At 33.7% G+C, this 25,937-nt stretch overlaps 2 protein-coding genes and 1 long non-coding RNA gene across 27 annotated transcripts in view; 1 reads left to right on the top strand and 2 right to left on the bottom strand.

The window, feature by feature from the left end:
• Positions 1-47: 47 nt before the first annotated feature.
• On the bottom strand, positions 48-21,846 carry LOC125062467 (PC4 and SFRS1-interacting protein-like). Of its 3 annotated transcripts, XM_047668435.1 has the most exons (16): positions 21,746-21,846; positions 21,478-21,623; positions 16,129-16,184; positions 14,993-15,152; positions 14,151-14,228; positions 13,631-13,705; positions 12,810-12,952; positions 10,393-10,525; positions 8,929-8,965; positions 4,401-4,565; positions 3,805-3,906; positions 3,220-3,354; positions 2,354-2,662; positions 1,048-1,140; positions 588-979; positions 48-510 (listed from the first exon to the last, which is right to left on the bottom strand). In XM_047668435.1, the coding sequence occupies exons 2-16, from the start codon at positions 21,562-21,564 to the stop codon at positions 451-453; spliced, it is 2,025 nt and encodes a 674-aa protein (XP_047524391.1). In that variant the 5' UTR covers positions 21,565-21,623; positions 21,746-21,846; the 3' UTR covers positions 48-450. The 3 variants fall into 3 exon arrangements, with proteins under 3 accessions (XP_047524391.1, XP_047524390.1, XP_047524392.1); XM_047668434.1 differs by having other exon boundaries at positions 21,478-21,777; XM_047668436.1 differs by having other exon boundaries at positions 588-973; positions 21,478-21,777.
• On the bottom strand, positions 6,477-8,922 carry LOC125062468. The gene is made up of 2 exons (XR_007119270.1): positions 7,572-8,922; positions 6,477-7,307 (listed from the first exon to the last, which is right to left on the bottom strand). It is a non-coding gene; the product is annotated as an uncharacterized LOC125062468 (long non-coding RNA).
• Positions 21,847-22,417: 571 nt separating the features above from the next.
• LOC125062151 (phosphatidylinositol 4-phosphate 5-kinase type-1 alpha) overlaps positions 22,418-25,937 on the top strand; it is a 41,034-nt gene continuing 37,514 nt past the window's right edge. For all 23 annotated transcript variants that reach the window (XM_047667806.1, XM_047667805.1, XM_047667804.1 and 20 more), the window contains exons 1-2: positions 22,418-22,711; positions 22,833-22,876. In XM_047667806.1, the coding sequence (XP_047523762.1) occupies positions 22,615-22,711; positions 22,833-22,876 (141 nt within the window). In that variant the 5' untranslated portion in view covers positions 22,418-22,614. The remainder of the gene's footprint in view (positions 22,712-22,832; positions 22,877-25,937) is intronic.

The following is a 25,937-nucleotide window of genomic DNA, read 5'->3' as shown; positions in this document are numbered from 1 at the left end:
GCCATCCTATTGTTACGCCACTGCGAGGAACCGGTGAATAAAAAACACAATTTTTATATATTTATTTATATAACTTCACCAATTACATGATTTATGTACTATGGTACTTAATGTTCTAATGTATAGAAATATCACTTAAAAGTGATTTGTTAAACGACAGAATATTCTCAATAAGAATATTTTGATGCATTCATATTAGACACTTATTTGTATAACACTAGTGGCATTATATTGGAATATTTCCAATCAGTTTTTAAACCAACCATCCACTACAATAACGATCCGTAAATAGAACGCTTAATTATATTACAATACTATAATATTGCTACTTTATATACTTAATTAGACTCAAAGTCGTTCATTAAAGTCTTTATAATATGCTCGATTAAATGTATACTTAAGTACATTTATCATCATCGATCGACTCTGAGCGACAGTGAAATTTATTTTTCAAACATTTGATTTTCTTTTCGCAGGAGATTTCAGAGGTGGTAGTTCAGTCTTCTTGCTCTGAAAAAAAAAAAGAATATTATATAATGTATCTTTCATATCAAAAGAATATTTCATATATCATTCAAAAAGCTCACCTCTCTCGTTTTCTTAGCTTTGGGTTCATCTTCCTTCTCTTCTAAACTCGATTTCGATTCTATGCTGAATTTTCTCTTCTCCACTTTCTCTTCTGTGTCTTTCTCCATCTCCTTATCTATGTCTTTAATTGCCTCCATTGTGTCATTCGATGTGTCTGTATTTGTGTCTTCTTTCTCCATGCTTTCAAGATCTTTGTTCTCTTCTTCTTCGTCTTTTGCGCTCTCTTCCTCTGCTATTGTGTCTTCCTTCTCACTCTTCTCTTCTTTCTCAGCTTCATATTCATTCTCCTCCTTTTTCTTCTCCACTTGCGGCTTCTGTTCTTGCTTCTTTGCATTCTTCTTCTTCGGCGTCTTTGTCAGGATGTTCGCTATCTTCTTGGGTTTTACTGAAAAAAATATGATTTATATTAAATGTCAACTTTTGTCTCATGTTCAATTTATGGTCCAAAACAAAACTCACCGGTCTGCTTCGCCTGACCGTCTACTAAGTTGGTAATGTCATTCGCCGATTGAATGGCTGACTTCATCGTGTGAGATGTCGGCTGTGACATTTCTGAAATAATTTAATTAAATTAATTTTTATTTATGAACTGGCTGACCACGCTCTACTAAAAGCCAATGAATTTCAAACCATACACAATATACGTGAGCCTATCATACAATGGCATATCATACACATTTTTCCATTTGTATGGTATAAATTGATTCTGGCTGAACCAATTTTTGGGTTATAAATTGTGTAACTAGACTTTTTATTACCAATTAAACATTACACTTTAATTATTTCTAATTGCAGCTCCAAATCACAGCAATGACGTCATATATTAAAACGCTTTTACTCCGTACTCCTCTCACTTCAGTGTGCTTCGGTCCTGCCGTTCAGGCGATTGACCCGCGACTGCCCAAGCCAGGTCTAGTCTGGCAGGAGACTCCCTTGCGCGAGTCGCGGAAGACCAACAACAAACTGACACTGGAGTGTCACAATGCACTGGATGCAATAACCTTGACAAACAGGGTTACCCTAGAGTGGATAAAAGAACACAGTGATGCTCTCGGCTATGATGCTGCCGATGAGCTTGCGAGGAGGTTGATTGATGCCGTATCCGCTTCTTCTGTTGCTCTTCTAGCAATTCAAGGCACTGCCAGCAGTAAGCTAGTGACAAAGCGACTTCTAAGCCTCATGAGAATTGATCTCAAAAAAATGATAGGGACAATTACGTGCTTCTCTTTAATAAAGAACTCTCAGACTATGCAAAGGCTGTTTCAGTGCAGAGAAATCAGTCACCCACTTGGTCCTGGAATGCACCTGTGCTGTGAGGTCGCTCCGTGAAGCCTGTAAAGTGCCCGACGAAGAGCTTCTGGAAGGAGCTAGGCTGGCTTGTGCCCGACTTCTGAACTTCTGGAAGGAGCTAGGCTGGCTTTATCCAGGACCTAACAATGGACCAAATGGGCGTCTAAGCGCGGAAAATGAGTGGAACAACCATTAAAAGAGTACCGAGAGAATAGAGAAGAGAATTTAATGACGTGGAATAAGTGATACCTGTATCTTATATTCCATAATAAACATATTTTATTTTATTTTTTTACCATAACCAAGCGTAAAACCCATTGTCAAACCTGAGATACTATAAAAAAACTTTAGCCTCCTAGGTCTGGGACAGCGGTGGTCAAACTGGTTGAGGGTCCTCCTTAAAGGTTGGAGGAACAGCACACTTTCCTCCACAAGTTTATGAATAAATGATATTTTGATTCCACGGAATACGTACCTATGGGTTCGAGGACCATCTCCATGACGTCCACTTGGGACATTTTGCTGGTGATCTGTTTGAAGGTGTCCACTCTTTCGTTGAAGTACTCAAAGAAGGAGAGCCCTTCGGGGGGCGAGAAGAGTTTCTTCATGCTGTTGTAGATGACGTCCGCCTGCTTCCGTATCCGATGCGCGTGTTTGCTGAAGAGGACGGCCTCCGCCTCGCTGAGGTCCCACGAGGCCGTGTTGCCCACGTACGCGCGCATGCGCTTCACGGTCTCGAGGCACACTGGGTGCTTGAGCAGCATGAGAGGCTTCGTGTCCAGTTCTGGAATCCATAGAAGGGTTGAAGTGATGCTTTTATTTATTTTAATATGTTAAAATAAATAAGTTTTAGGTTAATATTTAGGATAAAAAGCGATAATAGTACTTTTGTATCAAAAAACATATTTTTTAACGCTATTTTGGCAATTATTTTGATTTTTTTAATATATTTCTTTCAACGGGTTGAAATGGGTTTTTAATAGGAAAAATAATTATTAACACCTGAAGGCTGACAATTTTTATCTGATGTTTTATTACTGTACATAAATGAATATTTATGATCACAGAGAGCTACCCACTCTAATAATATCCTTTTTTTTAATACACTGGCACATTACTGCTAAAATTGTGCTGAAAAATATATTTTTGTTTACTAAAGATTTAAGTGGGCGCACGATACTATCGGTGACGCAAGAGCTGGTGCTTTTCTCACTCCGCATCGCAATACAGCGAGGAAATTAAGCATTAAAGGTTGTATAAATTATTATTATTATGAAAATCGGAATATTATAAATACTGTATATTTATGTGTTTCAAATAAATATTTATTTTTTGACTCACCCATCAACTCGTCCAACAACTTTAGACACATTTCTGTGTCTGCCTTCTCTAAACACAGACAAGTTTTGATTTTCGCGTCCAATTCCATCATTTTCACTTCCGTCTTCAGGAAGTGGAGTCGGGATTTCTTATCACCTGTAATAAATTTATGGCAAAATTAGAGAAGTCGAATTTAATATTACCAGCTGTTTCTTTTTGACGTGATAACGTCTTTAAAATCGTTTTAGTCGGGTGACATGTTCAGAAACTTGTGTCACACCAAAACCTCACGAGCGCGATCGCAGGTATAACGAGAGAGAGACGGACCGATCTCTCGTCTCATCTCGAGCGCTGCCAGTCATTCCGTGAGTGTATGAAGAAAAATGTAGGTATATCATAGTCGAATAAGTAAACTTGTCATTTTACACCCAAAATTTATCGTCAAAAGTGTGAATAAAACGATAGATGTAATTTAAAATTTGAAAAAATTGTTATCTTCATTAATTCCTTACTTCCCAAAAACTTATATCACCAATAAGACGTTATCACGTAAACATCTCGATCGTAAACCTACTTTACAAACAACCAATATTTTTTTATTCTTACCAAGATCTCTTTCCTTGTCCAAAAGCTCCTTCTCTTCATCGTTCAAATTTAACTCCATAATAAGCTGTCCAGCCACAGATTGAGGTGTTATCTGACCGTGCTCTGTAATTTGTTAATTAAAAAAAAATATTTAATAGAACAAAATAAAAAAATCTATGTAATCTTTAAACAAATATCAATCTTATTGACAAGAACTGAATATATTTTAACAAAAAATACCAAATTAAATATATATAAATATCGTTAACCAATACCAAAAGCCATATTTGTTATCTTTATATATATAATTCTTCTGTGAGTGTGTATGTCACTGAACTTCTCTCAAACGACTGGACCGATTTTGATGAAATTTTTTGTGTGTGTTCAAGGGGATCTGGGAATGGTTTAGATTCACAAATCAGCCCGGCAGATGGCGCTGCAGTCGGTACTTTCATACTTTTAATATCCTAATCACTTGAAATATCATGCAGGACAACGTCTGTGGGGTCCACTAGTATATAATAAAAATCAAATCATATGAAATATCTATTTCCTTCACCAAACAAGTGTTAAACATATTCAAACCTCATATTTAAGCCTGTTTGCCTTCATCTTACCTAATTGCAGTTTCATGGTAATAGCATTCGCCGCCTGTTGCTTGTCCCATTTCAGCCTAGCACCCTCATTCTTAAAGTTGGTTGGCCTTGATTGGAACAGCTTGATACCAACATACTGTCCCGATGGCAGATATGCAATCAATATGTTCTCCTTATCTGTCACGTCTGAAATTATACATCACGCCTTTTAAAAGGCAGACCTCTTGCCACAAATGAAATGAAATGAAATAGTTTATTCTTGCAAGTAGGACTATATAAATCACTTTTACAATGTCTTCCTAAACTAGATGAAGTCGACATGTCCTAACTGACTGCCCTGAGAAGAAATTTCGAAACAAACTCGGGGGTCTTAGTCTCTTTTATAGTCCAGATAATCAATAATAAATTGGTGTAAACAAATGCAGAGTATTTACTGGACTGGTCTTTGGAAGAAAGAACCAGATCGATCTGAGCAAGCCTGTGCCAGCAGACGGCAAGCATGCCCCGAATAGCTCATGCAGCTCAACCATTTTTGAGGGAGCTGCACAACCCGGTACACAACAATACCGCCAGTGGCACCATAAAAATATGTGGGGCAACAACTCACTCAGATCGCCAGCCCCAAATAACTATAGACTAAAATGTATCAAATTATAAATCAAGAAAAAGAGTTTATGATATACCCGCATAATGTTTACACTTACAATGGATACAAAATGTATTTTTAAGGTGTACCTTACCTTAAAGCAAGGAAAAAATAATGAAATTGAAAAATATAACAGTCTTGATACTATCTTTTATGACATTTTTTTAAAGAACTGCGGGCGAACGGGCAGGCTGCTCTGTCTCAAGTGATACCCATGGAGAATTCGAGAAGGCTCGCAAATGCTTAATGAATTGGTACGCTATTTGAAGGACCTCAAGTCGTATTGGTTTGGAAATACCTACCACCCATCGACACTCTCAATGCCAGAAAACTCGCGAGTGCGTTGTGACCGTGAAGAATTTGTACGCTCTTTGAACGACCCTAATGCTAATTAGACAATACTTCATTGGACAGCTGGTTCCACATAGTTGTAACTGCCTTAAGTAACGCCCCGCGGAACGACGGACGTCCGATGATGCCAACTCAGTTGCAGGTAATTATCAGAACTCCTTTGAACACTCTCGATGGTAAATGCGGTAGAAGATGCAGAGAGATGCATCTCTACGCAACTACTAGGCATCAAGCCGCGCGGAAGGTGACTGGTCGACGACGATTCGAATTGCTCTTCGTTGAATACGATCAAGTGGAAGGAGCTGGTACTGGGGAGCTTCCGCCCAGAGGTGTGATCAGTGCTTTATGTGGTGGTTAAAATTTATCACATAATTCCTTGCTTGCTAGTGAGCAAACAAGGAATTATGTGAGCAATTTTTATAGAAGGCTGTTATTTATATGGAATTAAAAAAAAATAGTATTATTGTTTTAATAGAGCAAACGGCTCCTTATGTTAAGTGGACAAAGGACACTCTCAATGCCAAAAGGCTCGGGAGTGCGTCGCCGGTCTTTTAAAAATTGGTACGCTCTTTATTTATTTAAATGGACATTTCGAGTACCTAATACGAAACATAATAAAGAACTTATGAAAAAAAATAGCGCTACAACGCTGTGTCGCGGGGCTTTAAGATGATTATGCTCTCATTTTATTTGGATACGATATCCAGAAACAGAGGGAAATACCTTTAGTAAAGGCAGATTCCTATTTGGTTCTAAATCAGATTCCTACCGTGATAGGACCGTATCGTATTATGACCGTGTCCTTACTATCACCGTGACAACACCGTGTTGTGCAAGGACAGTTGGAGAATATCAGTATAAAACATGGCTTTTTTTTTGTTTGTAAATAATGATTCTATTCTCGAATAATATTGATTATTATATGTCAGTCACGTGACACAAAACAGTCACAGACTACGGCGACGATGACTTATTTAAAATTTAGACGTTTGTTTATGTGTTTACATGCATGGTACGTCACAGGGACTGGATGCGACGACATCTTGTCTAGAGAACTCTTAATAGAATTAAAGATTTGTAGTCAATACAAAATTATATAATTCAACTAATTGAGCTTTATATTTCATTCATATAAAATTTATACAATTTATTCTCATCCGGATACAGTTTTAATATTTTCCCAACGTTCTCTGTATCATCAGAAACTTGGTCTTCGACGTGCTCAGAGAAGTATCTCTCGTTACCTATATCGCCTTTGTTTATAGACATAGGTACAAATGGCAAACTGTCATTGTCTAATTGCAAATTGTCATTCGTCAAAACACTGTCACTGTCGAATTGTGTCCCATCAAGAGGGGGGTTAACGTCGCGTTCCATGTTCAAATCCTCGAAACTCTTCACGTCCATATCTTTATACTTCTTTAGCGAAGTGACAGACGCCTCTGACGTTTGCGACAAATTGTCATTACGCGTCGAAACACTGTCACTTTCGTATTGCGTATTAAAAAGGCGGTAAAAATCGACAACGCTTCGTACCATTTTCAAATCCTCGAAACTCTTCTCCTCTCTATACGTCTTTAGCGAAATGTCAGACGCCACTGACGTTTGCGACGCGGCAACTGCTGCACTTGACAGCTGGATATCCTCATCATTGAGGATATTTAATGTATTCAATATAATACCATCAAATGTAAAGTTATTATTACTTTCGTTGACATTCTCGGAGGGAATTATACAATCATTATATTCCGTATTAATATCATTTAATACACTTTTCTCTACATTCGATATTTTTACAATACTATCTGGAGCAGTTTTAACCGGAGGCACAAATTTCTTGCCTTTTCCTTTCTTTTTTTGGCTTTGTGTAATTTTTGTTATCTCTTTAGATTTGTTTGAAATTGTCGAATTATCTTTCGATATATTTGAGGCTGGAATTGTTATTTAGTTGAATATTTATTTACAATATCACTTTAAACGTCATTATGTTTAAATAGAAAGGAAACTAAAAATGTTTCTTTAAAATCTGCGCAATAATTTTGAAAGATAAAATTATTTAGACGAATCGAACCTAGGTTATTACTGTTAAGCAAGCATATTAATTTAATGTAAAAGAAAAATATTAAAAATATATGTAATATAAGAAAAACTATATTTAATTGATGTATGTAATAGAATAAGATTATAAAAATTACCTCCATTCAACATATTTGAATCAATTTCAAGATTTTCAAATAATTCCAAGCTAATATTATCCATTTCGTGGCAAGAGTATCTTAAATTGTCTCCTAATTCAATTTAAATTAACGAAAAATCTTTTATTTCATGAATGGGCGGTTCTACTGAAAACATTTTTATCGATTTCGCGCCTTACGGACCAAACTTCAGAATTAGATTGTCATTTGTCAATATTCTTCCATAGTCATTTTCACTTCGGGACAATGCTGAGGTATTTCGCCCATTAAGTCGAGTCTTTTGGCAATGTAAAATTTTAGGGTAATATGTATGTACATATTCTTATTTTGAAGACAACAACATAAAAAGTATTTTCGTTTGCATAATGTAATCCGTACTTCTTACTAGAAATAAAAAACAATAAAAAATAGTTATTGCTCTAGTTATTTTGTTGTTATTTAGTATAGATTACCGATTAGATAGTATGTTTATTATTGAAAATAAAATTACATTTCGTATAACAATAATTAATCTGTTTGATTTAAATGTTATTTTTTCTGTGATGATCATGTAAATTCATTATTTTAATAAAAACCAAATTTTGTTAGTTTGTTTAGTACGTAATATACCGTGGCCGTCGTTATAACCGGATTCTACAGTATATACTAAGTCTGGCCATAAATACTGTTACTATTAAAAATTAGCAAAATATTATATTTTAATAGGTTTAATTTTTATATGATTGTTCATTGCGTTTCTCGTTTTGGCGCCAATATATTGTACAATATTTTGTGATATTAAAATAGAGTGTGGACATCGTGTACGATTGGCAGTGAAGAATTTTCCCATGGAAAGAGTGCGTGCTTCTATTGATATCTGGTCTAAACGTTTGAAGGACTGTATAGCAGCCAATGGTGACCACTTCAATTAAGCTTTTTATATTTTAAATATATTTATGTATTAAACTAATACACTGTAAATGGTATTTGCAATAGGATTTTTTTACTTTGTGTTAGATTTTATGGCTATTCTTATATATATTATTTCAAGTTATACTATAAAATATTCTTGTCTACAGATTATACAAATTTGACACGGCCACAATAAAAAAAAACATGTCTAAATATAATAATAAATCTATTGTGAGACAATAGGTGGCGTTAATATTGTATTTAGACTCCAAATAGCTGTCAAATTCGACCACAACACGTCGTTTATATAAAAAATATATTATATCATACCCTAACTTTCACATAATCATACAAAACAGCCGATTAGAAGTTTTTCCTTTCGTAAATCAACCTTTTTGAATATCATGTATTCCATATTAAGTATATTTGTTTTTTGTTATAAATAAATAAATGTTTAAAAACTTACCATAATTAAAGGGTTCTTTTAGATCTTCAAGTTCCGACTGAAAAGAGAAAATTATTTTCTTTACTCGCTACAGCATATAATGAATCTCTTATATATAAAAAGAAAATATCTAAATAGCTATTAAAAAAACCATTTCGGTCTGGGTCTATTATTTGTTTCGTGAGGCAAGTAGGTGATCATGAAACAGATCTGAGTCAGATCTTATTTTTATGATACATATAGAAATGCTAAATTTTAAAAGGGATTCTGATAATTAATAATTGCCTATCATCATACATAGTCCGCTGTTTTGATATTTTTTTTAATTTCTTGTAACATTGATGTTGACCAAAATTGTCATATATTTTAGAAAAGATAGCTTGAAACATATACCGTAGATATAGTATGATATGGTAATCTTCATTCATGATTTAAGTCGTTCTTTTTTAATACATAGCACTCCTAATAGCCTCGTAATCATAATCAGGCAGATATGAGGCTGAGAAACTAAACAGCAACTTTATTTATTTATTTACACTTAGTTGCAATAAAAATAAAAGAAACAGAAATAACACAATACTTAAAAATTATAAGGGATGCAACGGACGGCCTTATCGCTAATAAGCGATCTCTTCCAAGCAACCCTAGTTAAAGAGAAAAACTAAAAAAAAGAAACATGATGAGTGCGAGAAGTGCAGAACCAAATGTTATATAAAAAAAATATATAGAACCTTAATCTAAAGTAATACAAAAAATTTATAACAAACTAAAAACTAATATTACAGATTCATGAACAGCGAATAGTGATGCAATGCAAAGAAAGAACTTAAGAATTACACAAGTCACGATTGATCAGGATAGGATAAGGTTAAGAAATGTTTATGCAGAAGAGTTTTAAAAGATGTTAAGGCCAATCGTATGGAGTCGGGCAGCCTATTCCACAACTTAATGGCGCAGATCGTAAATTAATTACCTAAGAAGGATGAACTGTCGGATGGAATTTCCAATAAACATCTATTAGAAGAGCGTAACATATAGTTAGAAGGACCTAAGAATTAGAAAGTGATTTTTGAGATAAGAAGGGGTTTTCGGATTGAAAAGAATAGAGTATAGAAGTTGAAGAAGATTAGCGTTATTTGTTAAGGTCTGGCGTCTTCCGCCTCTACTTCTACTCCGGAAATATCCTCATGATATTTATGGGCGAGCTCGCCGGCTTCACCTCTTGTGCTATTAATCTTAGTAATAATATTTAATGAGATGAAATCTTTATATATATAATTCTTCTGTGAGTGTGTATGTCACTGAACTTCTCTCAAACGACTGGACCGATTTTGATGTAATTTTTTGTGTGTGTTCAAGGGGATCTGGGAATGGTTTAGATTCACAAATCAGCCCGCCAGATGGCGCTGCAGTCGGTACTTTCATACTTTGCTTTACTAATTGAAATATCATGCAGGACAACGTCTGTCGGGTCCACTAGTATACCTGTAAAGTAACACGATAGTGTTTAAACGGCTCGTTCTTCCCCTCCTTTTCCGGAGTCGGTGAAATCGCACGTTTCTTCTTCGCAGCTGGGGCTTGCAACGCCGTGTTCTCCTCTGTATGTTCGTCAATGTATCTGAAAAAAAAATATATAGCAGTTGTATTATTATATACCACGAGGTGGAAATAAAAAAAAAATCAATGGCGCTACAACTTTATTAGGCCTCTAAAATCTGTTCCTATTTGAACATGCCTCCTGCTGATAGAGGACAAATCATTGTTTTTAATTTATTTTATTATTTTTAATTACTTAAGATGTCATGTGGAATATGGTGTAATGGTTGCGGCTCCTAACATTGTGTGAAACAAAGATCTTGGCGATTAAAAAGAGTGGCGGAGAGTTTATTGACAGTTCTCTTCCGTTCTACACCCTTAAACTGGCAGTAAATGTAGAATCAGAATCATTTCATATATATTTTTTTTTACATTTATAAGTGTACATTTTGTTACCTATATGTATAATAAACTACCCACAAATATAAAAAATATTACTTCTATCAATTCATTCAAATCGAAGCTAAGTGAATATGTTAGACAAAATTACTTTTAAATACTTTTAACTCATATTTCATTTGGTTACTTTTAAGTTTATTGCATGTACGGCTATCTTTTATTCTAATTATTTTAAGAACGACTACAATGTTATGTTAATCTAAAGTAAGTGACATTTTATGTATTTTTAAAATTTTGCCTGATCGGTCTTGGGCAAGCTTACTTCACGTCATTCCAGTACACAATAGTTGAGTAATGAGAAGTGTTTTAAGAAGAACCATTCATTCAGACTGTTTATATGTATGTAAACCGGGATGACAAGGATGACACCCGCACGCTGAAGTCAACTCGGCCATTAAATTCATCAACGAACGAACATCAGATATAAAATTCCGATATTTTACAGTAATCAACATCACGGTATAAAATTTATTTACATCACGGTATAAATAGCAATAGATGAATTTAATAATCGACAGCTCATTGGTCTAGTGGTTAGTACCCCTGACTGCGAATCCATGGGGTCCCGGGTTCGAATATCGTTCGAATATCGTGTTTAAATATGTATTTATATGTCTGTCTATTTATAAAATGTATGTATATCCGTTGTCTAGTACCCATAACACAAGCTTCACCAGCTTAGCATGGGACTCGGTCAATTGGTGTGAAATGTCTTTAAAAAAAAAAGATAAATGGCGTTAACGTATGTAACAACCTGTATATTAAATTTGTATGTCACAATCGCAAATACGATTCAAACCTTCAAAATCGCATTTCGGCAGCGACTTTTAATGTATGGATTTGTCTCTGGCTTTAACATGATTAATGCCTCCCGAAAAATCCAATCTAAAGTTACGGTATTCTAGAAAAGCGGTGCCGTTAACTAACGGCCGTCATTTTACAGTTGTTAATAACGGCCGTCTTTACGGTGGCCAAGTGGTTTCCTAGAAAGTAGTGCGACCGTATTTTTGAAGTGTTATTCCAATTTTGCTTCATCTGAGCTTGTCTGTACTCTTTGGATTTGGTATTGTACAAAGCTTCATGATTTTTAACAAAATCAATTAATTGTTCATCATTTTCGCTCGTCCAAGTCATTGTATTAATTAAATATGTGCACCGCTACACGCGAACACATTTAACTACTGTTTATCACCGCTATGACGGCCGTCATGCAAATGACAGCACCGTTATTTGACGTTACGGTGACACTCAAGTTCTCTAGAAAACCTACTCCGTGATTTTAACAATGTATGGGTGACTTCACCCAACGTTACATTACGGCTGTCACATAACGGCACCGCTTTTCTAGAAAACCGTAGATTTAGCCACACATAAAAATGTGTGCGACATGTACAGTAAAGTAATACATATATAATAAAACATATTAATATCTTTTAGTTTATAAAAGTAATATTTATGGCTTGAGAACAGTAAACTATTAATAACTATGATTTTAACATAAATGTCCCGACTTATTTTTTATATATTATATATATATATATTTTTTTAAAGAAGAGCGTGACCCATGGACAATGCCAGAAGGCTCGCGAGTGCGTTGCCGGTCTATTAAGAAGTGATACGCTCTTTGAAGGACCCGAATTCGTATCGGTTCGGAAATACCTAACACCCATGGATACTCCAAATTCCAGTGGCCTCGCGAGTGCGTTGCCGGTCTATTAAGAATTGATACGCTCTTTGAATGACCCGAATTCGTATCGGTTCAGAAATACCTACCACCCACGAATACTCCAAATTCCAGAGGGCTCGCGAGTGCGTTACCGGCCTTTTAAGAGTTGGTACGTTTAGAACTGCTTGGGATACATAAAAATGTCTAGCTATAATTAAGTTAGCTGTAATGTAAAAATTACCTCTTAGGCTTGATCTTCCTTCCGCTTCTACTAACAACTTCCTCGTCCTTCTTCTCTTCTTCCTCGTTCTTCTTCGCTTTCGGTGTTTTTACTTCCTTCTTCGGCGTTTCCTTTGCTGATTTAATTGACTTTTTGCCTTTAGTCTAGAATTTAATTAAAAAACATTACCATGCTATTTTTTAATATTGAAAATATAAATATGTTATTAAATTTCATAAATACAAGTTATATATCCTTAAAAAATAAAACATTTGGGGCTCCAGCCACTTCAAATATATATTTTTTTTTAGTTTCTAGAAATTAGTAAAGAAAGGGACACTTATATTACATTGTATAATACTGAAAACTTCTACTAATTATTACTACAAAGATTTTTTTAAATGGAATCTCGCTGTTAAGTTCAGCTCGGCCTGAATGGGCGTTTTTCCTGCGACTAGCCCAAGGGCGTCTCCTGTGAAACTCGGACCTCGGCTTGGGCCGTCGCGGGGTGGTCAATAGCCTAAAGGGCAGGACAGAAGCTCACTGGAGTGAGCGAAGTACGAAGTTTTTGACTATAATACATAAATCATTTATTTGCAAAATGGTACATTCAGATTGATTAATTATCAAAGCACACAATTAGTAAGATAGGCATGCAAATTTCATATTAACTATCATAATAAGAACAGTTATTTATAACTGTCGTGAAAACTTTTGGTCCAAATAGTCAAACAAGTCAAACTCAAAAATTTCTGCACGATTATCACCAATATATAATCTAGAACGATGAGGAAGGATTAATTATATTATATAATATAATAACAATAAATTAATATTATTACCTTAACTTCGTCAATTACTAATCCAACGTCCGATTCATCAGCTAAAGTGTCATTTTGTGTCATATTAAGTGTTGACTGAAAATAAATTGACAATTAATTATATATATTCATCTCAACTTTCCGCACTTAGAGCCATATCCTTCCAGAAGAAGAGAACAGAGCAGTGCCACGCAACTCTTGACCAATGGACGTCCATGTCTAACACTCGGTCGTAAGGATCGTAATTAGACCCAATCAGGCATAGGCTGATCACCTACATGCCTCATGAAACAGAACATATATGCCAGGGTTTGATTAGGAAATGTTCTGATTGATCGTTGTATTTCTTCTTTTGCTAATCATTGAGAATTTGTTTGTATTACTTTTAAGATTAATTATTTAATTTGATTTGTTTTGTTATAATTAAATTGTTTTCTTGTTTAAAACAACAACTTAACGTAAACTTAATTTAGGAAAATATGTTTACTTTTATTTTCTCTTAACTAATATTTTAATAAATTAAATTATAGTTTTTTCTAACCTCATCCGCCATCGTGTCATCAGCCGTCGTCTCAAGGGCCGAGTCATCTTCATGAGTTTCATTGTTCGTTGATTCATTCTGTAAAACGAAAAAAAAAAATTGCATATCATATATTAAACGATTCAATTTCAAAGAAAACTCTTTGTAAAAGGTGTTACGAAGGGTCAAAGACTTTATAAAACCGACCTCTGGTTAAGGGAGCGTTCAAGTATTACGTCACGCAATTTTTGGAGATTATTGACCCCCCCCCCCCATGCACGCGCCGTAACGTTTTTCTGTACCCAATAGTAAAACGTTTCGTGACCCCACCCAGTGACTCTTTATACCTAAAAGCTATGTGATGTGATGTAAAGTACTGCAAAGTCGAAAATAATATTAACAATAACGGGTAAATCAATCTCCGCCCCGCATCGTAACGTTTTACAAAAGGACCCCCCACCCAAAATTCGTTACGTAATACTTGAACGCTCCGTAATTACTTACTGTGTTTTTTTTGGAGTTTACTCCTTAAGATAAGAGAGAGAAACGGTTTGAGTTATTAAAGTTGAGGCGTTATGTGTAACACGAAAAGTTGAGGCGTTATGTAGAAATAGACAAACTATCTGTAGGATAGAACGTGTTAAAGAATGAGATTGAATACATTACACAGACTTTTCTATTTTGAATTCACGTTTTGACAGCCACGTTACAACATTGTCAGTGTTGACAGGTGTAAAAAATAAAAGTAGATTGTCTAGCGTGCCATAGTTTTGTCAATAGTAATGGTCAGTGAAATTAAAACTAAAAAGATTGTTCATTCTTATTCTTCTCTTTTTAAATTATAATCCAAACAAAATACTCACCGAAGACGAACCAACAACCTGCTCCACCGGAACATTATTAGCGAAGTCATATTCGATCTGTTTAACACCATCATTAAAATCTCGTCGTTTAACTGTTTTAGTCAAAAATTTATCTTTATTCTCGGCGTAATCGAAAATCATATTTGGCGGCAGGTTAGCTCTGAAATTTAAATTATCTAATTAATAATTTTAGTTAATTTAAAGGAATTTTTGTATGTACAGTAGAAAACTTAAAAAAAAGTTATTGTGCAAAGATTTCTGCTTGGTTGCTTGGTGACCAGCCTGTGCCTGACTGTGGGTGTTGTTATTGACATAGAAAATTGGTGCACAGGTTCGAACCTCAGGGAGAAGGTTCAAGGCTTATAATGTAGGGAATCATGGAACATCTTTCACCCATTGTTTAAGTTTTCAAAACTTGAAAAAAAAGGCAATGGGAAATGGCATTATGTCAATAATTTAAATATAAAATAAATCATGGACACTACAACCTTTTTAGGTCTGGGCCTCAGATTTCTGTATTTGTATAGTCAATCTAATAGGCAAGTAGGGGATCAGCCTCATGTGTCACACGCCGTCGTATTGGGTCTAAGGCAAGTCGGTTTCCTCACGATGTTTCCCTTCATACGAGCGAGTGTTTAAATGCGCATTAAAAGCCATTGGTGCACAGCCGGGGTTTAACGACCTCAGGAATGAGAGTCGCACGCTGAAGCCACTATGATAACACAGCTCTACCCTATGTAACTAATATATTATTACTAGCTACCCCCGCAAACGTCGTTTCGCTTTAATATAATTTACTCAGCCTACCTTTTTAGTACATACCAACATATGGAACATTTTGCTATGATTAGCATTTTCCTATAGATCGCGGTTTTAGCTTTTTTCATGCAATGCAATTTTCTTTCCATAAAACCCTTCCTCAGAGTTCAAAAGAAAAAAAACTTGAATTGGTCCAGCCGTCTTTGAGTTTTAAGCAAGTAACATATTTTGGATATTTCATTTTTATTTATAGAACAGGGGCCAACGGGCAGGAGGCGCACCTGATGATCTTAAGTGATACCGCCAATGGACTAGTGAGCCAGGAGACTCGCCAGTGCGTTGCCGGCCTTTGAAATTTATAAAACTTTAACACTTACGTTTCAGCCGTCCCATAAAAATACACAAAGTATTTCTTTCCATTTGGTCGTTGCACCTGAAAGTTTTCAAATATTAGCAATTTATTTTGCAGCGACATCAAAAATACACTGATGACGTCACACAATGAAACACGGCATCAAAGTATTTCCTACGAATATATATCGGCCACCGGCCCCACAATACTTCAACACAAGGTTACAATGTACAAGGCCTGTATCCGACCATGCATGATTTATGATAATGTAGTCTTCGCGCATTGTGCCCCCTTCATTTCCACCGGCTATAGGGGCTCCAGTACGTGAGGAATGAAGATATCCGCCACAACCTGGAGCTCTCTACCATAGCCCAATGGATAAAGTTGGCGTCTACATCGACAAAATTAAACACCATCCCTACCCGTTGGTGGGTAAAAACTTCAACGATTACCCCTTCTCATCAAAAAAGGTGTCTTAAAGGTTCTAGATGATCTGATCACGATACCTAACCACAAATTAAACGCAAAACAAAATTAGATAACTCCACCCGTCTAGGCCTTTAGGCTATTGACGAACCTGCGACGGGCCAAGGCAAGCTCCGAGTCTCGCAGCCCTAAAAAAAAGCAGCCGTAAAACTAGTCAGGGATCCTCGCTTAAGGCTGGAGTTCAGCAGTAGTCCAGATAAATTTGATATTAAGATGGCAACATATTTCATTCTGTAAATTTAACTAGAATATTTGCAATTGATTGTATTTTAAAATCATTATAGCTTGTTTTAGTTTAGTAATTCAATTTTATATTAAAATTAATTTGCTTACTAGGCATGCCAGGAAACAACGGCTGATGTCAATAATTTAAGTAACCCGAGTTATTTCTACTCCTATTACAATAGAGTGTTAATAAAAAATGTATGTGATAAAATGCTCTTGCCATATTAAGCAATTCAATAAAGTTTGAACCAATTTCTACAATAATTAACTATTATTTTATTTTATTTTGAACTCTGCATAAACGTCAGAATATTCATCCCATTCCCAAGTGGTAGTTGGCTAAATATTACTAAATTTGTTGAAGTTTTATACTTATGCTTAATAAATAAAATGTCTTATACTGTTTAACTATATATAATGCAATTAAATTTTTTTTTTTAAATAGCATGCTATTTCAGAACATGCCCCTAGTATGTGATATATGCATGCATATGAACATGCCCCTAGTATGATATATGCATACCCCTAACAAATAGCTATTGCCCCTATTTTATATGGGGCAAAATAGCTCTAATTTGAATAATGGGGCATGACCTATGTTATGGAAATCATGGAGCTTAAAAGATATCATTACAAGTTATATGTTTAAACTGAAATATAATATTAAATTTAGGTACACATTTTTCTAGTAATGAGATCGCAGCAGCAGGTGAAGAATCCAGGGACTTGGTTGTATTTAGTGGTACATTTGTAAAAAACTCTTCAAAATTAGAAGCTACCGCTGGGTCACATTTTATTACATTCCCTTTAACTTTTAACATATAATTGGTTCATTTGTCAGACGTTTTACCTGATTCTTCATTTATTATTTTCCAGGTAGCTTTTACTTAATCCATGCTATTTTTTATTTTTGAGCTTAAATATTGTGACTTTTCAATTTTGCAATCTTTTTGAAATTATTTGAATACAACCTTACATATTCTCTAAATCCCACACTAGTGTTATATTGCTTTTCATCATACATTTCATATACATAATTTTAACCTTTTTCACAGAAACTTGTTTTCTCAGAGACGAATAAAGTCTTTTGAGTAAATACTTTCTTGAATTCATCAATAAAAGTATGTATTGTATAAATTATTAGGGGATGAGTTGTCACACGGAAACAACATCCTATACACCAATGCTTCCCTAAATATGTAATAGAAGTTATCAATCGTTCTTTGTTCCTTAAATTGAAATTCAAACCATTGACCAGTGTGATCAGATTTACATCTTTTAAAAATACAAACATTCAAAGGGGCTACGTTACTATATATATTATCTATACAAGTTGCAGTGCTGGCTGTTATTCTTGTGGGTGAATGAAATTGATTTATTAAATTGTATGAACGAAAAAGACTAAGTATGCATACACTTGAATTAGAATGACAAAGTAAATTGACATTAAAGTCCCTACACACAATTAGCCCTTTATTACACTTTACTAATTTACACAATATCTCCTCTAATACATTTTCAACATTATTATAGACAGCTGATGTAGGACAATATAGACATACAACAATGAATTGCTCCATTTCCACAAAGGAAATTTCAATAGTTAGTCCTACAGAGAGGCTGATAATATCCTCTCTTTCTTTGCATGTTAATTTTTTTATTAATTAGGATTAATGAGCCATGAATTGCATTTTCTCTGCAAAACACACTACCAACCCTGTGGTTACAATAATTAAACAAAACTTAAATTTTTTTTAGCACAAAAAGTCTATTTTTTGACTATTCAAGAATAGTTTGATTTATAACTCTTTATTTTTCATCCCCTGTATATTTTGATGTAATACAATATTTTTTTGGGAATTACTTTTAAGACTTATACTTACTTTATTATTGCAAGAGTGGTGTCTTATTATCTTATTTAAATAAATATTATTTGAAATTTCTCCCAAAGTCATAATATAATCTAATGCTTGCTTAATAGAAGCAAGGGGTCTAGCCAAATTCTTGGCTGTCATCTCTATAAAATATGATAGTGAAACAGCTATGTCTTTGAAAGAAAGCAGGTAGGTAATAATATCTACCCTTTGTAATAAAAAACTTTTTAATATACCTATTGGTATTTATGACATAAAATTTATCATTATACATTGCCAATGTTTGCAATGTTTGGTTAAGAATATATCTTGTGTCATTTTTATCCTTAGGAAAGCTTTGGCTATAGGGAAATGTAAACATAATGATTGAGTCTAAACAACAAAGTTGTTCATATAATAATAAAAGATAAAACTAAAAGATCATGTTTATTTACATTTCCCCTGTTCCCTATAAAAAATATTACAATTATTATTGTTTTAAAAAATATGATTTTTCACAATGTTTTTGAATGTGGCATTGGGATAACAGCTGTTTATAAATGTTTGTCCAATATTTAATTATAAAATATTACCCATGTCCTGACCCATTTCATCGGAATACATTATATTCCTTTCTATTGGCTTAAATTTTCCTTTAACTGAGTGTATGTTGTGGTGTATGTGAAGCTGTGAGCATGTTGTGAATTGTGATGTCTGTGGTAATTGGAGACTGGGTTGGCTTTTATAATTGGAACTATAAGTTTTATTCTGCAACTGCACATAACATTTGCCCAGCCCATCACCATTAAAGTCTTTTATTTTGGAGGTTATGTCTATGACTTATCTTGTCTTTTAAGACCCGGTTTTTCAATCTGCCTGATTTTTTAACGTTAAACATACTCCTTTTCATTGCATGTTGGCAGGCTGCAGGTTTGTAAGTCATGTTTTGTGTTAAAGCCCATGTTAGCCTACCATACATAAGGACAGGTAGAATGCAGGTGTTAAAGAATTTGGTTTTTGGATTTGTATTATTATTAATTTATTATTATGTTAATAAACACACTAGCTGCTTAATAAGCTGATGGCGTGTATTTTGAAATTTGGAGAAACTATCAAATCTATTTTTAAAAAAAAGCTTAATCTTTCATGACATGAGACAGCTCAAGTTCCAGTATCTTTTCCAGCCGTTTGTTATTCTTCTCCCAACTTCTTTGGTAATAGAATCTTTTTGTGCCATTACAGTCGCAGGTAAATGTATTCATTGATATAATAGATCTGGTTTCCTAGGTTAATGGTGTTCTCCATTCCATTTGTTTTCCTACCTTCTCAATCTACATTGATCTATTATTATGTAGGTAAACACACTAACAGCGTAATAAGCTGATGTAAAGGTATTTGCAGAAATTATCCAACCTTTTTTTATGAGAGTTCAAGAGGATGCACTTATTACACTTTCCGGAAGCCTATTCCAATCAACCATTACTTGTTTTGGGAGAAAGTTATTTAGTCATTTGTATTAGATTGAGCGGTCTACTACCTCTCAAATGCCTGTTTTCACTTTTCTTGGTACATTATAGTGGCGGGTAAGAATTAGCTACTCTGTATTGCTTGATATTTGGGAGTGAATTTTCAAAAATTTCAGTGTCATTGGCAAAGATCAAATGTGAAATCTGTAGTGAGTTCTACAGATCTGACATTAATTAATAGTACATATACAATCAGGTAACAGGTTACATAAATTATTGAGTAGGCAACAGGCCATCTTATACCTAATATGCAATCCAGGCAACCTTAGTAAGGAAAAAGAAACAAATAAGGTAAAGTGCAGGATGTTTTTTTCCAACACCAATATTCATAAAATTAGGTCACTTTAGTGTCTGTAATACATAAGAAACATACATATACAAACATACCTTCTCTTTATTAGTAACTCAAAGCTATATTTTATTTTCTCATATGCCTTTATTTTATATATATAGTAATAGCCCTCTGGCACTTATCCTTAAATTTAATTACACTTTTGTTTGATAGAATTTCAAACAAAGCCGAAAGTAGTAAGTATAAGGCAGTACTCATTATAACAAGTTATTATGGTTTTATGTATAAGTTTGAATGCAATGCTATGCAACTCTTTTAAAATGTACTGGCAGCCGGCTTGAAATGATCCTACCAATAATTATGAAGTCTCTTGCCAACCCATGAAACAATCTTGTTGATTACTTTGATATGCATATTGAGAATTAAGGTAATTGTTATCTGTACCTAAATATGGTAAGTGATTCATTCTATATTCAGCGCTCGTCAATCCCTCTGTCACTTAGTTAAATATGATGATGATTATTTTACAAACATTCCCAAATTCTACAGATTAAATTTGTATGGTAAAAACTAATCAATTAGTTCATAAATGTCTTTAATTGAATTCACAATTTTATGTCTGTTGCCCGACAAGACCTAAGTTTCGGTACCTACATTAGGTATGTAGGTGTATGTTTAATATATACCTTCAAATGCTAAAAGTTTTATAAAATGTAAGTAACTTCTTACATAATACAAGAAAATAGTATTAAAAACTTATTAGAATAGTTACAAAAACAATCCATATGTTATAATATATATCTTTAAACGAATAGTGTGTGAAATAACTAGCTACGTAGCAAGACAAAGGTAAAAACACGCCATAGCCATCAAACGATTACTATCAATTATAAGGCTTGGCAAGCGTCAACTTCCCGCCGAAATTACTATTTCACTAAATTGACGGCTATTTAGGCTATACGAATAGCGTAAAATGTATAAAAGGCACTTACTCTTGCAGGCCACGCTGGATATCCTTTCACTTTAGCGAATATAAAGTCTCCCGCTTTATATTCTCTAACTTTTTTTCCCATCTTCATTGCTAATCAAAATTGATATGTATTCACAAAATTTAAATAGCCACAGCGTTACACTCACTCTGTAACCACAAAAAAACACTTTTTAATCAACGAACCTTTAAACGTTATATAGAATAACAAGATAAATACATTAAATATATTAAAAAATCCAAAGGACGCTACATATAAGAAAATAACCTACAATTCCCACCGCGGTAACAAAGTGACGGAAAGAAATGCAAAATGAAATGATAAACATGGCGTCAATGTGACCATCCGCCATCGTTTATCATTAGAGTGGTCGATAGATAAATGTTTTTAGTTAAATTTAATGAAAGATATGTCATCAAAGTTCATTTCCGTATATAGTTATTAACGTTTTATGTAAGTTTTCTTCCAGGAATTAATAAAATCTTGAATAAATAATACAGCTTTGTGGCCATACAGCAGTATATACATAATGTTATGTACACGTCTTTTTCTTACTAGATAATCATTAGGCTGAAAGAATTCCATCTAAAATGATTTATAAATAATGTTATTAGTCTTATTATTTATTTGGTATGAGTATTGGGACTAATAATTGCTCTCCATTGACAAAGGTTTAATATTTACTATGCAAACAATAACAAAGAAAATATGATGATGTTTTAACTTTAACTGGCTTTTTACAGCCACCGAGAATATTTTCCATCTTTGTGTAAATCATTATTCTCATTCACTCGTACACAAGTCATATAAGTGTCTCGATACGAAATAAAGTACTGAGTATTATTTAGCTACAATAAATATTTTTGTTAGATTATGCTTTGCATGTTAAAACAGTCAATATATAATTTATATCCTTAAATGTAATCTGTGGTTTAAATGGCAACCCAGTAAAAAATGAACGGTCGTGTCAGTCGGTTGCATTGGGCGAGTATATTTTGCGTAAACTAATTGATTTCTTCTAATTAAATTAAAGTGAATCATTGTGACATCAATGCAATTGTGATGTGAGCCATGTTAATTATAATTGTGCCAACATTAATTGTAGTGACTTCAAAATAGGGGGTGTAACAGAAAACAAAAATGGCTTCGGGAGATTGTGATCATATAGAAGTGATGGAACTATCCATGACGAAAAAGGCGGATATGGCAACAGGCCCGTCTGGTTCTGATGATGATGGTAGGTTTATATCACTGCAACTTGCAATTTGCCAAGTTAAAACCTCACTATTTTTTCTAGAATACCACGTTAATACTAAATTATTGAGTTTGTTAAAAATCCTTTATTTCTTTAATTTCAGATCGCGATAGGCTCTCGATCGCAGAAAAGAATGTTCCGTACGATGTAAGTAGTTTATTTTCATCATTTTAATTTCTTTTCATTCATACATTCTGGTGAAAGTTGGCCATGATAATTAGTATGCAAGTGAACATATAATTTACGATGCTCTATGATGATACATTGTTTGTTTTCTTCGTGCTCATGACTCAATGAGTAGTGAGATAAAACATGACAACTTGCTTATCAACATGTTTTAAATGTGAATATAAGGCCATTAGGGCAGACTCAACTGAGAACAAACTGTTATCAAGATATAGTATGAATGTACCCTTACTTGATTATAATTACTAATACACAAAACTTATTATTAAAAATTACTTATGGCCACCTTGTAGAAAAAAAAGTATAGCAAACTACAGATTAGCAACATTACCTTAAATTTATTTAAATTTCTTACCCCATTTATTCTTATTAATATTTGAAATTTTCTGGATTTTTTAAAGATAAATGACTTAAATAATATGATTTCAAATAAATGGTTACTTATTGGTCACTACGAAACCAAGAAATAATGTCATTAGACTTTCATTAATTTGTATTAAAAATAAGTCTAAATTAATAATATTGTGTGAATATTTATTTATGAAATTATTATACAGTTAAAAAACTACATAACAAAGATAAATGCAAAGCATAGCATTTTAAACATGGCTTTAAGTAATTGTGAAGAAAACAATAGTTTCATTTTACAATACAATACAAGTATTCAACAATAGTATTTTTCAAGTACATCAAAGAAAAATCCGAATTGCATAGTTACAGACACATTGTTTTTTCTTATATAGTAATATGCAGCATAACTATCTCTTTTCATCAAAGCGTAAACACTATTTCATAGAAAAGAGACATATGAACAATCTTAACAAAAGAGAAGATAAGAGTAGTGTTGCCCTAATGGTTTATTGAAACCACATTTTTTATCACATTGGTTACATGGAAGAGATTGTTCAAAAGCTATAAGGCCTCCAGTTGCCCTCCGATTTATTTAATTATTTAAATTGTATTTATGTATACTTGCAACAAATTGTTAATAAATAAATTAATAATAAGTAAAGAGAGCTGTTCTGTAGAGTCCCCTCAGTGACAGCTTTGGTTTTTTACCTTATTCTTATGTATGAGATACAAACTATAGGCATAGAAATGAAATGTTCCCATAGATTACCAAACTGCCCTTGACTGTCTAACCTCAATCAGCTCTTAGCATCTGTATGCAATACTTAATCCTTAATATATATCAAGGTTGTGTATTTAGATATTCATATGTTTCATAAAATGGTGTGTCAAAGAGCGATGGAACATTGTATGATAGGGATTTCTTCCCTAAAAGAAGAGACAAAATAAAGAATACAGCATTAAAAAAAATAACTAGGGTAACAGATGTTACAATAACAATAAATAAACTTAAGTGGAAATGGGCGGGGCACATGGCAAGAGTAACAGAAAAGTGGAGCAAAAAAATACTATACTGGTGCCCAAGGTACAGAAAACAGAAAAGAGGGAGACAATTCAGAAGGGGAATAAACCACATTAAAGAAACAGTAGGTGCTACATGGCAGGGCGTGGCACAGTGCAGAGAGGAATGGTGGGCTTTGGAGGAGGCCTTTGCCCAAAAAGGGCACATAGATACACTAGAAGAGGATTAAAATGGAAATCTGTTTAAATTTTAATATATCTGAACAAAGGCTATTATTATTATCTTTAATAAAAATAAGCTACCCTTTGCGACATTTGATTTAAAAAAATAGTTTTTATAGTAGAGTATGCGGAAAGAGAAACAATGTGTATGCAAATTAATATAATCTTGTCTATTTGCCAAAAGAAATTATTGAAATTCTATGATTAACCTATATTGTTGTATTAAAGGTTGAATGTGTTTTTTAAAAATCATTGTCTATTAATATCTCCCAAGCTTCGGAATCAAGGCTAATTAATAGACCTACAAAAGTGATACAGAAATTATAGCCTAAAGCTTTTAAATTATTGTATTATTAATAACATCTTACACTTGAGAATTTCCTCTTTTTTAAGTCAGTTGAAAATGTAAAAACTTTAGAGATTTGTTTGGTCTAAACTCATATTTTGTTGCATGCAAATGCTAAACATTATCTTCATTTGGCTATAGTTAAAAAAATTAAACAAAAAGCATGGTTTTACGAAGTTACTTAAATTTGAAATCTTTTTGTATATTTTTTACTTACAATTGTACATTGAACATTACTGTATTTTTTGTTGTGGTTTTTTGTACTATCTTATATCCTGTTTACAGCTGTGGCTTAACAGTTTTGAATGTGTTCTGAATTTGATTCCTGTCAATTTTTATTAGGGATGTTGGGTCCTAGAGGAAAGATTTTATTATGGGTGAATTAATAATTTATTTTGTGTTCTCGTTCATCTGCAATTGGCTATCAGCTATAATCAGTTATTTTCTGAGGTTAATTTGGTTTGGATGCGATTCAGAAACTAGATTTTTATTTAAGGTTATTTTCTTTGGTCTAGGTCTAGTATTTGCCATCTTTTTAGGTGAGTTACATCATCTGGAGTTAACAGATTTTTGGCTAGTTCATTTGTATGTTCGTTTAATCTTTCCCTGTGTCTACTACTGTTTTTGCGGATTACTGCTTTTACAGTTGGCATATCCAGATAATTGTGTATTTTCTTGTTTCTGACAAACCAGTGTGCATTTGAAATAGTTCTCAGTGCAATGTTTTGAAATCTTTGGACGATTTTGATGTAGGAATTGCTTGCACAGGCTCAGAGTTCTATTCCAAATGTCCATGTTTGATGGCCTTGTAAGCAATTTGTTACTGAGTGTCAGTCTACATTGCTGGACTAGAAGCCAAGATAGTTCTTTGAATTTCAAGGTGGCTTCTGTTTTCTTGGCTTTTATATGGAAGATATAGTCCGAGATATTTAATTAATAATAAAAATGCTTTCACCCATATAAAGTGTTATCAGGTTGTTGGTATTATCAGGGAGTAATGTATATGTATCTATAGGTATGTAGCATGAGTGAGAAAATGTTATAAAAACGGGAATTAGTTTCTTTTGAGAAGTAACCTCAGTC

Source organism: Pieris napi, chromosome Z (genome assembly GCF_905475465.1).
Source record: "Pieris napi chromosome Z, ilPieNapi1.2, whole genome shotgun sequence".
NCBI lineage: Eukaryota > Metazoa > Arthropoda > Insecta > Lepidoptera > Pieridae > Pieris > Pieris napi.
Note: the sequence above shows the minus strand (reverse complement) of the source record. Positions and strands in the feature narration are given on the sequence as shown.

What these genes read in the sequence shown, in the direction of transcription:
- LOC125062467 (XM_047668435.1), bottom strand. Translation starts at nt 21,564, where the DNA reads ATGAAGATGGGAAAAAAAGTTAGAGAATATAAAGCGGGAGACTTTATA. An exon ending in TTTTATGGGACGGCTGAAAC is followed by an intron (nt 15,153 to 16,128) that starts GTAAGTGTTAAA and finishes TTTAAATTTCAG; the next exon opens with AGCTAACCTGCCGCCAAATA. An exon ending in AAAAGAACCCTTTAATTATG is followed by an intron (nt 4,566 to 8,928) that starts GTAAGTTTTTAA and finishes GTATAATTTCAG; the next exon opens with ACGTGACAGATAAGGAGAAC.